General features: G+C 43.5%; 1 protein-coding gene across 1 annotated transcript; it reads right to left on the bottom strand.

The window, feature by feature from the left end:
• Positions 1 to 253: 253 nt before the first annotated feature.
• LOC119266626 lies at positions 254 to 6,611 on the bottom strand. The gene is made up of 7 exons (XM_037547856.1): positions 6,409 to 6,611; positions 5,029 to 5,129; positions 3,511 to 3,583; positions 2,383 to 2,648; positions 1,245 to 1,361; positions 976 to 1,024; positions 254 to 883 (listed from the first exon to the last, which is right to left on the bottom strand). The coding sequence occupies exons 2-7, from the start codon at positions 5,116 to 5,118 to the stop codon at positions 612 to 614; spliced, it is 867 nt and encodes a 288-aa protein (XP_037403753.1). The 5' UTR covers positions 5,119 to 5,129; positions 6,409 to 6,611; the 3' UTR covers positions 254 to 611.
• Positions 6,612 to 16,802: the final 10,191 nt, after the last annotated feature.

Here is a 16,802-nt window from a genome sequence, read left to right as displayed (position 1 = left end):
AAAAGAAAAATAAACAGAAAATGGAAGGAGAGAAAGGAAAAAACGTTATTAAAAGGGAAAACAAGGAAAACGAAAAAGAAGAACAAGAAAAAACCAGTTCTGGAACCTTCTAGAAGGTTCCCAAAACAGGAAAAAAAACGGCTGGAAGGTTCCCAAAACCGGGATCGCAGCAATCATTAACAGGCCGGCCCATATCGAAGCCTGTGCAAAACCTCAACAGCTTGACCCAAAGTAGGTCCAATAGGAAATTCCATGATTCTGTACCATTTGCTCGTTTAATACTTGTGTCAGTTCTGTAAAAAAAACAGAAGTATATTTTTTTCCTTTTTCATCACGGGGCTTAGCATTTGTTCAGTCTGATTCGGACCCAGAGGTTCAGAACCACATGAGACAACGCAAGCCCAAGTAACAACCAGCCTTAAGTATGCAACTCCTGCCAAGTAACAGCCAGTCAATGGATCATGGCCCAGATGCCTATGTGGCCGATTCCGCAAAGACAGCGATCGGCCATTTTCGATGTATATAGAGCTCATGTGGTATATATCACTAAGTATATCCCATAATGCTCGTAAACCCCCGTGGGGGTCATCAAGTGTGCGGCGTTACCAGCTTCATCTCTGCTGTTCCGCTGCGTTCCTCCGGACCCGAAAGGGGTACCGGCGGGAACCGCTTCCATTCGGTTCGACGGTGGCAGGCTCCGATGGAGATATCAGTAGCCCACAGGAACTGCGGGTACGCCGTCGACTGGGGTCTGATGATTCGTGTGTCGCCATCCTCTGATTTCTTAGCTTAGATACGATGTTTCTGTCCGACGAATGTGTTTTGACAGTTGATGAAGATCCCAGCGCTTCATCTTCATCTGTGCTGCTCCTCTCTTCTACATCTGAAAACCACCACGCCAACATGAAACTTAATTTCACCAGTTTCCTAGTATGCATTTACAGCCATATATTTTTCACAAAAGATCAACCGTACCAGATTTAGGATGAACCAGATGAGCAGCTTGCCAGCTTTTCCCTTTTGCCTGACCATAAATAGATACACTGTAAGATGTCTACAAAAATAGACAATAAATTGGTTTAAACTGTGGAATATAAGGTAGACCATCCAAAAAAGAAGAATCCATTTGATTCCATGAACTAACCCATAACTGGTCAAGGATCGCCTCAACTCCCTTCTAGAATAAGCATGAATTAATTAACAAAATGCATTTAGAAGCTAGAACCTAAACCTTAGAAACTTACGGCCGAAAGAGGTACAGTCCAGCCTTTAATGATGGACCAATCAAGCGCAGGCCTCAGGTCCTTTTTCTTAGCAAGACACTGCTGGCCTTCACCCATGGGATGGTCCAAGAATTTTACCTGTAGAAAAATGTCAAGCAGGAACATATGAGTTATTGTCTCTGATAATGTTGGCTATGACAGAAAACCAATAGTCAGCATGAAAACATGGAGATCAAATGATAAAACAATTTGTCCCACTTCATATTTTAAACATATTTTAATCAGCATGAAAGTTCATTTGATGTCATTTTATCAGTGTGTGTCATCTTCATCAGCAAGAAAGTTGTTGTGTGTCACCAGCCCGTAACACAACTGGACCGCCAGACTAAAACGTATGGACACGGCAGAAGTTGCCAAGTCCATGTGCTGATATGTCCGGACACGGGGACACACGCGTATCCTACCATATTTCGTGAATTACGAATTAAAAAAAAAAAAGAGGACACGGCTGGGACACGTAGGGGACACGCGAGGGACTCGGGAGTCCCAACTACGCTTCGGCCTGATAGGAAACCCTTTTTTTTTGCAGGTCGCATTCACGGACGCCACAAAAGGGAGAGCTGGGAAACCTCCTGGACTCGCCACCGCCACTGCTGTATGGAGTCGCCGCCGCCGCCTGGACTCGACCGCAGCCATCCCCCAAGTGCAGGAGCCTCTCCTCCCAACGGCAACCATGCTGGAGCACGTGACCTCAACCTATCTCATCTATTTGAATCGATTTTTTGTTGAGCTGCTGCTGCTTGCTTCCCTGTTCGTCATGCCCTTGCTGCAGCTGCTCGCTAGTTACTTCCCCATGCTGCTCATGTGCCGCTGCTGCTGCTTGCTTACTCTGTTGCTTCCCTGTGCTGCTGCTACCTGCTTGTGTTGAACTGTTGATTGGTGCTTCATGTTACGGGTGAGAGTGAAGGAGGACAACCTAGACCTGGTGCCGAGAATTTGAAATTGCCAAACCACAATGCTATTGGGAGCTAGCATGGCAGATGTTTGTGTATTTTTCTACAGACTCTGTTAAACCTAAAGAAGTTTGACTTGGGAGTTGGGACAAAACTAGAACATCAAATATATTTATATTTTTGTAAATGAGGGAGTAAATGTTTACCTCAACCACATTTTTACTGGTCAGCTCAATAATCTGCCCAGTCCAGTAGCAATCTTTATTATGCCAGTCAACCCAATCACCTACTTTCCAGGTATCATGGACACGTGCTATCACCTCGCTCTTCGGAAAGTGCTTAGGAGCTTGTTGCCCCCTATACCACCGAGGAAAGGAAGGACGCAACATTATTTCAGTACTGCCATTTGATTTCCCTTCCAGGCATGCCTGGTTGAATGGGTTCTTTTGGAAGACTCCAATCCATTCGTTGGCTGAAAAGGGCATCAGGAATAATCATATCAGGAGTACAGAAAACCAACAGTTATAATCTTGGTCAGATTCGCGTATCCCAAGATTTTGTTGTGCCTAGCCAACAGTAAGAGCAAAACTGAGATCATGACAAGACATATTTGCGCTAGGTATTGATTGATCAATTGTCGGGTAAATTCAAATGCAAGGTGTAATCAGATATTTCCATGATTTTACTAGCCCTGCAGATTCGAGTGTAGGCTTTGCAACTGCCTGTTCAAAACCAAACTCATCAATTATGACCTGTACTTTTTTTTGCGGGGGGATTATGACCTGCACAACGCGAACCATTTTGGGGAAGATATAGACAGATCGCGTGGTTTTCAATCACTGCATGATCCATCTCCTTAAAGGTAAACAGTATTGGCTAGATACCATACGTGATCAATGGCAATATTATAGAATTTGGAAAACACAGATGTTTCTTCATTATATCGTATGATTCCTGATCAAGGGCACCATGCACAAAAAAAGTTACCCATCCAAGCATAACATGTAGCATATTTCTGGATTGAAAAAAAAAATCAAACTATACCATATAGAAAACATCTATAATTAGAAGGTCTGCTTTCAAAAATCAGGTGCATGCCATAAAATATCTCAGCTGCCTCCAGGGCCTCAGTGGTGTATACGAGAATATTTCCAAGTACAAATTATGTCTACAGAATGAAGAACAAAGTGCTTGCACCGCAATATCCTTAAGCTAAAAATTTGAGAATGAGTATTCAAATTGATTTATTGCATGTGGTCCCTTCACACTCTCTTAAAAAACAAAAGGTTATGTGCAAAAGAGAAAACAGAGCTTGCATATAAAGATTTGCTTACCTTCTTCAGTATAGTCAATATACTCCAAGTAATACTCAAGATGCCCAGATTCTGTGACACGCATATCTTTTATCTGAAAGAGAATTAATACAATATGTGTTAGTAAAGCCTTATACCCTACTGTAGAATGAGTGAAGAAAAGTATTATATTTGTAGTCCGTGAGATTATGGTCAAGTGACAGACTGATGTTATTATTAGATATAAAAGTAGTAGCCATACTAGCATGATGTATTAGAAAGAAAAAGCTTCATCGTCTATGTTTGTAATATGTATTCTAGCACCCAAAATTTAATCTAATTTGTCTAGTTCATAGACTTGTGGACAACAATAGCATAGCCCTTTGTCTTATAAACTAATGACTAGAGTTCAATTCTTACCAAATGCTCATTGGTGGGCTATTTGTGTGCATTTCATTATGATTTTCTGGTATTTAAACCGGTAACCTATGGTTGTGAGCCTTAAGAAGATCAGTTCGTAATAACAATGATGGTAGCACGTTAGATTCGAGGAGGGCAGAAGATAAGAGTAGTGCCCCAGGGGAGCCATCAATACCTAAGGAGGTTCCACAACAGAGGTATCCACATATGACCCACGCCTCTTGGGAGGAGGTGTGGTGGATACTGTACTCGGAACCAGGGCGTGTGTAGAGGCCCAAGCTTCTAGCTCAACTTTGGAACATGCCACATTGGGCCACGCACGTGACCCAAGAAGAAATAAAGAAAGTTCAAAAGCCAAACAATTCCTAGATAGAAGAAAGAAGCTGAACACCAATAAAGAAGTTGAGACCCCTAAAGATTCAAGGTCGAAGCTCTACCATGGACTGTGAGCTGGGTCCATAATGATGGCCTCTCGTAAAGTATATGCCATGTTTCCTCTTATAGCCTCGCTTTTCTCTCCCACTAAAGGTGCTCGTGGTAACTTATGACCGTTTATGATATTGCCTTTTTTACTTTCCTTCCCACCAAAGGTGATGGTGGTCTTCAAGTCAACAAGGCTCTTATATAAATCCTTGGGTGGTTAATAATTTATTACCTAGTCTCTTCTACCTAGTTCATGTCAGAGTCTGTGTTCGAAAAAAATAGTTTACGTCAGACGGTCAGAGTTTATATAAAGACTTAAAGAGCACCAAATAGTTACTCCAAGCATATACTAGTGATATCCTAAGCCCCAATCTCGACCCTCTCAATCCAATGTCAATTTGATCAAATCTTACGACAAGAGATTTTGTATAGAAATTCACTTGTCATTATTCCCGCCCATGTAGAATGACCTTTTCCAAGGCTAGCAGACACCCCTACTTGTTGCACATATCACTACAGCGACAAATAGATGGAAATGGTATGAGAAATTGACATGAGTATACTAGAGGTGCAAAGAGAAATGTTTAGATTGAGTGGCCAAATTTCTACTTTAAGGAACGTATTGACACAAATAAAAAACATGGTGAGGGTAGTTGTTTGCTATCTAATTTACTAAATTCATTAATATCACCCATATAATGCAAATACATGTCCAACCTTGGAGCGAAACCATGCGCCTTTGAAACCTTCATCAAAGCACTTTGCCTCGGCAAAATCTCCAATTTTAAATGGAAGAATTAGATCCATATCCAGCCAACCTAAAGACATTACCAACAGAAGAAACCAGAGTGGTTAGCATGTTCACATCACAGCATGTGTCCATATAATAAAGCACTAGTTCAGGAAAAAACTAATATGAAAATACCATGAGTACCACTAGTAAATGCCAGAGTCAAAACAGCAAAACAATCACAACCATGATTTTGTAATATTTGAAACAAATTCATCCAAGGCCACGCGTAATTAAAATACCCTCAGTTGAAAGGCCACCAGATACAGGAAAACCATGAATTGCTCCGTTATCTTGGTCATTTTCCCTGATCTCATGGCTAAATGTTTATGCACCTAAAATCTGCACTCCTGTATATTGCCTTCTCGTTTTTGTATGTCCTTTTAAGTTGCGTCACCAATTGTACTCTCTGCTATTATGCCCGCAAAATATGATGCCAGTTATCTAGAGTCTGCTGTACATTGCTTCTTCCAATATAAATGGGTTGGTTTCTAAACGGTCCTCAATCGTCGGGCCGTTGAACTGATGCATGTGGATGTGCTTATTGAACCTAATGATTAGTTGGGAATAGCTTTGACACGCAAGGTTCAGAAGACTTTTGGAAGGTTATTAGGTGTTAGCTAATGTTATTTTCATTACGTTCATATTTTATTTGTTGGTCTATCCCCTATGACTCCTGCAACTAATTTGAAATTTTTAGTTAGATGGCACGGTCGTCAAAAGCATTGAAACTGTTCTCTATGATGGAATTTAAAAAACAAAGAAAATAATTCAACATATTCATGAAGATCATTCATAGCCTCTGTTATGGGTCATTTTAAAAGTATGTACTCCCTCCGTCCCAAAATACTTGTCGAAGAAATAGATAAAAATGGATGTATCTAGAACTAAAATACGTCTAGATACGTCCATTTCTTCGACAAGTATTTCCGCACGGAGGGAGTATGTATTTGATAAAATTATTGTTTATTCCCGTTTGCAACGCACGGGCATATTTGCTAGTAAGTCGAAAAGCAGACCTAAAATACGACTTTGTTACTCCCTCTTATTCATATTACCTGTCGCTCAAATCGGATGTATCTAGCACTAAAATACGTCTAATCGGATGTATCTAGCATAAAATACGTCTAGATACGGCCGTCCGATTTTAGCAGCAGCAGCAGCAGCGAAGCAATGTTGTTCCGGGGAAACCCCAAGAGAGCCTCAGCCAGTACTGAAGATCAAGATTCGACTAGGGTTTTTCAGGGGACGAGTCAGTACCTGAAGATCTCGTCGCGAAAGAGAGGGGGGGAGGGGGAGAAGCTAACCTGGAGATCTCGACGCCGGCAGCTTCCGCTTCTCCGGAGTGAGGCGGCGGAGGAGAGGGATGGGGATCCGTGGCAGGCCGTGGAAGCTGGAACGCCCTCCTCCTCCGGGTAGGTCGCGCCGCCGCCGCCCACTCCGACCCGCCGCCGCTTCAGTCGCCTCGAAGCATTTTCCCCCTTCCGCTCGGGGAAAATTCCACAAGTATTTTTTTTTAGGGTTTGGAGGGCGTTGGGCCGGGGAAAGATCCACGGTGTGAGGCCCAATATTTGGGACGTATTCGCTCCGTTTTTATTTACTCCGCTCTGTTTTTATTTACTCCGCATATTAGCTTTGGCTGAAGTTTGTCTCAAAAAAAAAGCTTTGGCTGAAGTTAAATTTTATAAAGTTTGATCAAGTTTATAGAAAATAATATGAATATTTACAATAACAAATTTACATGATTGAGAATGTATGCAATGATGAATCCAATGATATATGTTTGGTGGTGTATACGTTAATATATTTTTCTACAGACTTGTTGAAAGTATATAAAGTTTCACTCTAGACAAACCTAATATGTGGAGTAAGTAAAAACAGAGGCGGTAGATTTGCGGGTCCCAGAGCAGCGATGAGAGAGGCGGGCGGGTGATTCTGGTGGGGAACTAGGAAGAGAAAGAGCAGAGAGGTACTAGAGAAGAAGCTTGGATGCAGGGGACAGAGAGTTTCTATCCCGAGCTCGTGTGCACCCGGATGACGAGCAAAATCCAAAAGATAGTAAAAATCGAACAATTCTAAATAAAATTGTGATAAATATTGTATCGATAAATGTTTCACATGTTATTTTCGCTCAGGCCTCCAATAATGTCATTTCATCATGGAATTTTGCATGCAAGTAAAACATTCATCAATGTTTATCACACAAAAAAACGTTTTGAACTTTTTTTTTGATTTTACTAATCATTCAGGTGCATGTGAGCTCAGGACTAAAAGAGCACTTTCAAGATGCAGACGTCAAAGTTCTTTCTCGTTGCCGATAAACAAAGGCTTTCACCGGACACGGTCAATCTAAGCACTAGCTCCTGTGAGCTCAGATGAACAGTAAAAATATCAGAACAAAAATTGTAGCAAACATTGACAATTTTTTCCGTTGCTTGCAAATTTTCATCATGGAATGACATTCATGAAAGACGTGGCAAAATAAACAAAATTGATGCTCCAAAATGCTATTTTCAAAATAATTTTGGAATGTCATTCCATGGTGAAACTTTGAAAGCAATCAAAAAATTCAATGTTTGCTGCAAAAAATGAGTTTTTGGGAAAAAAATATTTATTATTATTATTTTACTGTTCACTCGAGCCCATATAACAAATCTTTTTGTCATGTCCTACATGAATGTCATTCCATGGTGAAACTTTGCAAGCAATCAAAACATTTTTCAATGTTTGCTGCAAAAAATAAGTTTTTGGGAAAAAAAAGTATTTTTACTGTTCACTCCAGCCCATATAACAAACGCCGTACGGATTCTCAAAATAATAACCCAGTTTTCTTTATTTTACTACTAGAGAGAGAGAGAGAGATGGATTGAAAATAAAATAAAATAATGGAAGTCGCGAGCGAAGACTAAGTTAGGGCGGCAAAAATGAATTTTTTGACGGAAAAGTTTGCGCTCGTACAGAATGCGGTTGGGAGGCAAAATTGGACGGGAGACTCCTCAGGTGGCACATACTTACTGCCGCCATACATGGAAGCAGGGTGATACGTAACCTCTCAAGAAATATGCCGCCGCCGCTAAGCCGTTTTTGTGCGCTTTCCCGTAGTTTTACCCTAGATTTTGACAAGTCTGGGACAGCCGTCGAAATTTGTTCGTGCCCACACCGTTTTTAGACCCTAGGCTCCGTTTTGAGACACGCGTGACGATAGTCGATTTTTCGGGGTTTCCCGTGCGCGACGTCTGCTAGCGCTCTTGAGATGGGGACCGGCGTAGTAGAACACCCCGCTATGGCCGCGTGGGCATCGGCTCCCTCGAGAGGTTTTCAACGAACCCGGAATCGCATCGACCGTAGCTCGTTTCCTCAAGTTGTGGAGTCCCGATGGTGAAACTTCACGAGTAATCAAAACATCTTCAATATTTGGTACAAAAAATGAGTTTTTGAAAGAAAAAATATTTTCTTTTTTAATTTTACTGTTCACTCAAGCTCATATGAGCTCGAGCTGAGAAGGGCACTTTTGGGCTTTCATCCCGCTTTATTATTTTGGTAGATTTCCGTGAATTGATTTGTTAATAACCCGTGTGTTGTGTATGGTAGATTTGGTATAGTAACAAGTGCATAAAGACTTTTCATGAATTGATTACCTAATATTTTGGCAACTAATTGATTTGGTAGGTATGGATGTTCTATGTAGAGCAGTGGGTGTTATTTTGACAATTGATTTGGTAGATTTGCTATGTACTATGACTACGCGTGTTTTGGTAAGTGTCGATTGCCGATTAAAAGAGGGAGGGGGTCGAGCAAATAAAAGGGGGAGTTGGGGGCATGGGGAGGGGTGAGGGGTGATGGCGAATGTACAACGACTAACTCCCCTTTAATAGTAGAGATTTGACAAAAAGAACGTGTACGGGCCCTCAAAATAATAACCCAGTTTTCTTCATTTTACTAGTACATAGAACAGGCAACCTAGAATCAAACATAATTATCAATCACGTGTTTACAGGGACGGAGCCAGGATTTGAACATAGGGGGGGGGGCGAAAGAGATAACTATCACACACATAATATATACATATCGTCTCACATAAAATCACATTGTATATAATAATTTGTGTATGAGAAAATAATGCATGTTTTGCAACTGTTGGTGTAAATGTACCTCTACATTTACCTATATAATCATATGATTAGCGAGTTGAATTCAGAGTTTTAGTGTAAAGCGTTTTAACTTGAAGCAAATGGCTTGAAAAGAGCAATGTGTTTTTTTTGTCCAGAAAAATACAGCTAAACCGAGAGAAAAGATAAACTATATCTTTATCTATCGTCGAGTAAACACATGTAACTACATCTACTACTAACTAATGTTTTAGGGCTTACCATATCAGACCATATCAATAATATGTTGATGTCAAAATAATAATAATAATAATAATAATATGTTTATACCTCATGAAACGATCCATTCCCGCCATGGAAAATGGCACATGCTTGTGGCAAGCCGGCAACAGAGATCAGGGGCGGCCATTACAACGTCACTGTTTACTCAAGTTTGGATGGGGAGGACATGCAACGATCACAGACAATTGTGCTTCCTGATGGTGGCTGATGGCAGCAAGCGGGCGGCGGCAATATTGGGAATCTGAGACCAAATCGTGTGAGCTAATTTTTTATTCATGTAGTTCTACAATTACAACCTCTAGGGTTTGAGTCTTTGGGAGACACCTAATCTAATGCTGAAAAGTAAAAAATAACCAACCTTTTTACCCTCGCTTGGTTGCTCGTCCGTGTGGCCAGCCGGCAAGAATGCGCGATCGACACATCGATACGTCTCCTGTCCTTTTCCCTTCTCGAAGGACAGATTTGATAGAAGATCTAACAGATGACCGGCGGCAGGCCCGATCGAGGAGCGGTTTTTTTTAGGAAACGATTAGATTTACAGGATATCTGAACCGTGCGTACTGGTTCCTAGCCTTTTTTTGAGGGATTACTGCTTCCTAGCTTTTTTTTTTAGGGAAACTAGGGATTTTATTCATTGATCAGGACATTCGGAATACAAGTAATGTTTGGAGGGATCCCTAGCCACATATGGTGACCTTCGGAAGCGACGAAGCTGCCTTGGACAAGGCATGGGCTTCAAAATTCGCCTCCCTAACCTCAAAACGAAAAGTAACTTTAACAAATTCCTTTACTCTATCTCTAATCTCATCTAGAATCATGGAATAAGGTGAATGCGCACCCTGGTTGATATCCGAGACAACCTGCATACAATCTGAAGCTATTATCACATGTGTTATGTTGAGATCCTTTGCGAGGGAGAGGGCTTCATTGCATGCACAAGCTTCCAGATTTGGTGCATCAACTAGTCCTTCAAAGATCGTCGCCGAGGCTCCCAGATACTTGCCATCCTTATCTCGACAAACTGCTGCAGCAGCGCCCATGCGTCCATTGCGTGACAATCCTCCATCAACATTTATCTTTGCCGAGTGTTCACCTGGAGCGATCCACCTCTGGACACGGGGCTGTGCTGGCCCCCTAGTTGGTTGTACGGTCCTTACCGAAGCAATCTCCAAATCCTCCAGATACCTGTTGATGAAGCGCATAGTTGACAGAGGGCTCTGAAACTCGTTATCGTGTATCGCATGCCTCCTCGCCCACCAAATCGACCACATAGTGATGAGCACTCTTGCCAAATCTTGTTGGTTCAGCGTTTCAAACAACCAAAACAGCCAAAGGCAGGAATCCTCCGCTCTGTTGGATAGCAAGTGCTCAAGGACTTCTCCATCCCCCAGGGCCCAAACGCACCGCGCCATGCGACAATCAAACAGCGAGTGCCGCCAAGAATCATCAGCTGAGTTGCATATAGAGCAGGCCGGCGAGGTCGCCATCTTCCTCTCATGTCTTACAGTTCCCGTTGGCAGTGACATGTGTGACAGGTGCCATACAAAAACTTTCACCTTTGATGGTATTTTAACCTTCCACAGTTGTGACCAAGAATGGCGCTCAGCTGCCACATTCGACCGGCTCGTCCTCCGCTCGAGCCAATCTTCTTGCTGCTGCCTAATCCCACTTAGCATTTTGTAGGCTGATCGGACAGAGAAGACACCTCTCCTGTCATAGTGCCATGCCCAAATATCATGTTGTACTCTAGAACTCAGTGGTATGTTCAAGATAACATCCACATCCGGGCGAACAAAGTGCTCCTCCAAGATATCTTTCTTCCATGACCTAGTCATCGGCTCAATCAGTTCAGAAACCAATTGTGGAGGGCTAGCCGAAATAGCACATAGAGGTCTTAACTTAAAATCCCGTGGCATCCAATTGTCTTGCCAAATATGGGTAGTGGAACCCGACCCGATTCTCTTGATGATCCCAAGTGCTAACACATCTCGCCCCTCTAGAAGTGAGCGCCAAACCTGAGACGGTCGGGTACCCAAGGTGGCGTCCAAAATATCAGACTGTGGATAGTAACGTGCCTTCAAAACGCGAGCACTGAGAGAGGATGGATCTTGTAACAAGCGCCAAACTTGCCGAGCAAGTAACGCTAGATTGAAGAGCTCAACATCTCGAAACCCCATACCTCCCATGAACTTTGGCTTGCACATCGTCTTCCACGATACCCATGCTGGTTTCCTCTGACCTTGCTTACTGCCCCACCAGAATTTCCGAAGGAGACCATTGATATGTTCACATAAACCCCGAGATAATTTGAAACACGCCATAGAGTAGGTTGGTATGGATTGAGCAACTGTCTTAATCAAGACTTCTTTTTCCCCCGCCGACAGGCATTTCTCCATCCATCCCTGTATGTGTTTCCATATTCTATCCTTCAAGTACCTGAAGCAGCCCTCCTTAGCCTTACCTACATCGGTAGGCAGGCCCAAATACCTCTCGTTCAAAGATTCATTCTGAACTCCAAGAACATTTTTGATATCAACACGTGCTGCCTCCGGAACACCCTTGCTGAAAAATATCGACGATTTATCTGTGTTGATGAGTTGGCCAGATGCCGCACAATATATGTCAAGAAGGTCCTTCACCTTGGATGCACTGCCAGTTGACGCTTCAAAGAATAAAAGGCTATCATCGGCAAAAAGAAGATGATTGACAGCCGGTGCCGATGTAGCTATCGACAGGCCTCGAACACCCAGGCCTTCTGATTTCAGCAAACAAGACAAGCCCTCCGCAGCCAACAGGAAAAGGTAAGGGGAGCTGGGGTCCCCTTGCCATAACCCCCTTGAGGGTCTGAAATCATCCAATATGCCGCCATTAAATAGGACAGAAAAAGAAACTGAAGTTACACACCGCATAATCATAGCAGTAAAGCGCGGACTAAAGCCCATCTTGAGCATAACTGCCTCCAGATATGTCCATTTGATTCTGTCATAAGCTTTCATCATGTCTAGCTTGAGCGCACAATATCGATTCCCCTTTGCTCTCCTTGTTTTCATGTAATGCAGACACTCATATGCTGTGATAAAGTTGTCCGTTATAAGGCGTCCAGGAACAAAAGCCGATTGATCTTGGGAAATAACCTCTGGGAGTATAATCTTCAACCTGTTTGCTAAGACCTTCGATGCGATCTTGTAGATCATATTGCAAAGGCTTATAGGTCAAAACTGTCCTAACAGTTTTAGACTTGCTATTTTTGGAATCATAACGATGAACGTGCGGTTGATTTCCTCCGGTGAGTCATCTCCACTTGAGCACCCTAGTGATCATGCCCGTTACCTCATCACCACAAACCTCCCAGTGCCACTGAAAAAAGTGAGCCGGAAAACCATCCGGTCCAGGAGCCTTGGTGGGAAACATCTGAAAGAGCGCAATTTTAATCTCTTCCTTAGTGTAAGGAGCATCGAGACCAGCATTCATGCCTGCATCCACTTTGGTCGGTATGTGTGACAGAACCTCTTCCACACCTATAGTTCCCTCTGTAGCATACAAATTGGCATAAAAGGCACTAGCCATATCTGCTAGTTCAGCCGTGTCAGTGCACATTGATCCATCTTGGCGCTGCAATTGCGTGATGTTATTTTTTGCTCTCCTAGCACTGGCTTTTTTCTGAAAATACTTGGTGTTGCTGTCTCCCGCTGAAAGCCACCGAATACGCGATCTCTGTCGCATCATGATCTCCTCACGATAAGATACTTCAACTATGCGATCCTGGATCCTTTTCTCCTCCTCGCTTGGACCAACACGAAGAGGAACAGCACGCAACACAGCTAACTCCTGCCTGAGTTTTCGCAACTCTTGTCGCACAGAGCCGAACGTAGTCTTCCCCCAATGTTTCAGAGAAGATGCAACATTGGTTAGCTTAGCTGCAAGCTCAGCTACCGTAGTAGCAGGATGATCGGCCCGCCAAGATTGTACCACTGTATCTCGGAACGAGTCTTCAGTCTCCCACATACACTCATAACGAAACGGTCTCTTTAGTGCAACTCTCAAGTTACTAGCTTCCAGCTCATTTAGCAAAAGAATTGGACAATGATCTGATTTTGCCGCTGTGAGATGTTCCACTGAAGCAAAAGGAAACATAGCCGACCATGACGGAGTTGCAAGGGCGCGGTCTAGTCGGACCCGGCAATATTCTCCTCCGACCACTCTTTTTTCAAAAGTCCAATCCAGGCCTTTGTAACCAAGATCTGCAAGCTCGCACACATCGACAGCTTCTCTGAATCCCGCTATCTGTGCACTGTCCCTCTCATTTGGTCCCATCTGCTCCTCTGGACGGAGAATTTTGTTAAAATCACCCATGCAGACCCACGGCAGCGAGTTTTCTCCTCGCAAAAACTTCATGGTGTCCCAGGTTTTGTATCTGAGACTCCTGTTTGCAGCTCCATAGAAGCAAGACAAAAGCCATGGTTCTTTGCCCAGTTCTGTAATTACCGAGTCAATGTGATATTGGGAAAAACTTTTTATTTCCAAGGCAACATTATTCTTACAGTACAAACACAAACCTCCACTACGACCACTACTAGCTACTCCAAATCTACCACTAAAACCTAGACTACCCGCCAGACCTTCCACCCTATACTTCGCAAGTTGAGTTTCAACTATGCAAAGCACATCCGGCGCACAAGCCTCCACTAAATCATGGAGCTCACGAACCGTCGCGGGGTCGCCAATCCCCCGATAGTTCCAACATAAAGTCCTCATTTGGCGCGGCGGTCCCCCAACTCGGAGGCCGCCTTAGTGCTCAGCTCCATCTCATCTACTCCCTGCTCATCCCCCTGCTTCCTCCTCTTCACTATCGGTGCCTTCTCTGGGGTCGATGCCGAAGCTGCAGTGGCATCGCGAGTTACTCCATCTGGTCCATTTTCCAGCTGCAAGACTGTTCCCGCAACCCTCCTAGCAAGGTTTGGTATAGATTGCCCACGGACATTCACAGTCCCATCCGAAGAGACCAGCCTCTTACGAGCATTGGTATTGTCCGTTGGGTTCTGTTCAGAAGCAGCGTATTCCATCTCTTCCCTTTCAGTATGATCCTCTGGCCTTCTCCTTCCTCCCATCGATCCCCCTCCAGTGTGTCTTCCTCCCCGAGCTCCTCTGCCCCATGTACTGCTTCCTAGCTTGGCCCCTTTGTTTCCATTGTGGGCTACCTTCCATTTCATTTTCCTGGAATTTGGGCCTTTAGGCTGCAATCGCTTGTGACAGCAGTACATGGGCTTTGGCTATGCGAGGCATGGGGGGGCGAAGCAAGTCACGGACAGTTGTGTATGAAGAAATATTAGCGACAAACTGATCGCTATTAAGATGCGACACGATCTTTAGGGGGGGTCTCGCCCCCCCTCGTCCCCCCCTTGAATCCGTCCCTGCGTGTTTATATTGCCAACCGTGAGTATAGGAACATGTGCATTGTATGGTAGATTTGGTTATGGTGCGTTCGATGGTAGATTTGGTAGAGTTATGCGAATTGATTTGAGTATTTAACAAAAAACTACCACAATTCATGAAACCGTGACGAAAAACTACCACTTTACGATTTTGTGCGAAAAACTATCACTTTTTTCCTAAACCGTGGCAAAAAACTACCAAGTCTGAAAAGAGCCCGATTTGGCTATTTTAAGCGCATTTCTGACAGAGTTGGCCTACACACAAGTGGGCTAAAAAAGCAATCGGGTCCCTGGGTTTTTTAAAAGCAATCCAGTCCTTGAGAGGCCCAGTACGGCGAGCCCATCCATGGCGTGCTCCTCCATGAGGACGAGAACATCGACCCTCCCTCTATGACGCGCTTGGCCGCTGCGCCCCTCGTCGAGCCCCCGTGGCGCGCTTGGCCGCCGCACCCCTGGCCGGGCGCCCGTAGCCGAGCCCAGTGGCCGCATGCCTGGCCTTGCCACCCTGTCCGCACGCCCATCGCAGCGCCCCTGGCCGAGCCCCCCTGGCGTGCCTGGCCGTCGCGCCCCTGGCCGTGCCCATCACTACAAGAAATATGTCAACTTGTGACCTTGACTATTGGTCACTGAAAGGTCATTGTTTTTTATTTGTGACATTTTTGTGACCAAAAACAGAAGGTCAAAAGCTGGCGGTCGTAAACTGAAATTAACGACCTTCTCTGTGAGAAGGTCATAGACGTTTACGACCAAAATATGCCTATTGTTTTGTTTTGGTCACTAGCAGCCTCCCCAAGCCACGTAGGCATCCGACGTGGCAATCTGATGTGGCACAAGAATCAGCCCGGTCCAATTCGGTGTTTTACATGGGCCGAGCCCATTAATTCAGCCTATTTATGTTTTTTGTCAATTTTCATGAGCTGCATAGGCCAAGCCCATCAATTCAGCCTATTTATATTTTATATATCAGTTTTCGTCAGCCACATGGGCATAGCCCAACATTTTAGCCTTTTTATTTTTGGGCCATGGCCTTTGTTTTCTAGTTTTTTTCAGATTCTGGTAAGTGGATCCGAAATGTCAGGTTCTGTTTTGTGGGTCCCTCATGTCAAGGTCATGTTCTTCAGATTTCAATATGCCAGTGAATAAATAACAAATATTTGAATTCAAACAGACAGAACACTAGTAGAAAAAGGGCCTTCAGTCCCGGTTCATAAGGGCCTTTAGTCCCGGTTCTGGAACCGGGACTAAAGGGTCGGTACTAATGCCTATCCCTTTAGTCCCGGTTCAATCCAGAACCGGGACTAAAGGGCGCGGCCACGTGGATCTCCACCTTTAGTCTCGGTTGGTAACACCAACCGGGACTAAAGGAAATTTTATGATTTTTTTTTTGAAAAAAATTTTGAAATTTTTTTTTTGAATTTTTTTTGATTTTTAAATTTCTGAATTATTTTAACTTCTAGTCTGTAATCACCACCCCTCATCACTTCTCAATTTATCCTCTAATCACCCCTCATCATTCCAAATCATCTAACTTCCCAAACGGTCACCCATCCTCCCACTCCCCCAGCCTGAGCACGCTTAACTTCCGGGTTCTATTCTCCCTCGCTCCAAGTCTGCACTTGTTGTTTTCCTGACAATACTAAGATGTCAATCCTATTAACCTTCAGGAATTTTGCTTGAGCATGAAGTGACACATTTCATAGTTTTATTTTGAAACTATTGTTTTAAAAAAACAATAATTATTTAGTAACACTAATATTTCTTGAATAATTAGTTTGACCATTGTTTGACCACACTTTGACCACGGTTTGACCAGATTTGACCAAAATTGAAATAACGGAAATAATTATTTAGTAACACTAATATTGTAGAATAATTAGT

This window comes from Triticum dicoccoides, chromosome 3A (assembly GCF_002162155.2).
Source record: "Triticum dicoccoides isolate Atlit2015 ecotype Zavitan chromosome 3A, WEW_v2.0, whole genome shotgun sequence".
Lineage (NCBI taxonomy): Eukaryota > Viridiplantae > Streptophyta > Magnoliopsida > Poales > Poaceae > Triticum > Triticum dicoccoides.
Note: the sequence above shows the minus strand (reverse complement) of the source record. Positions and strands in the feature narration are given on the sequence as shown.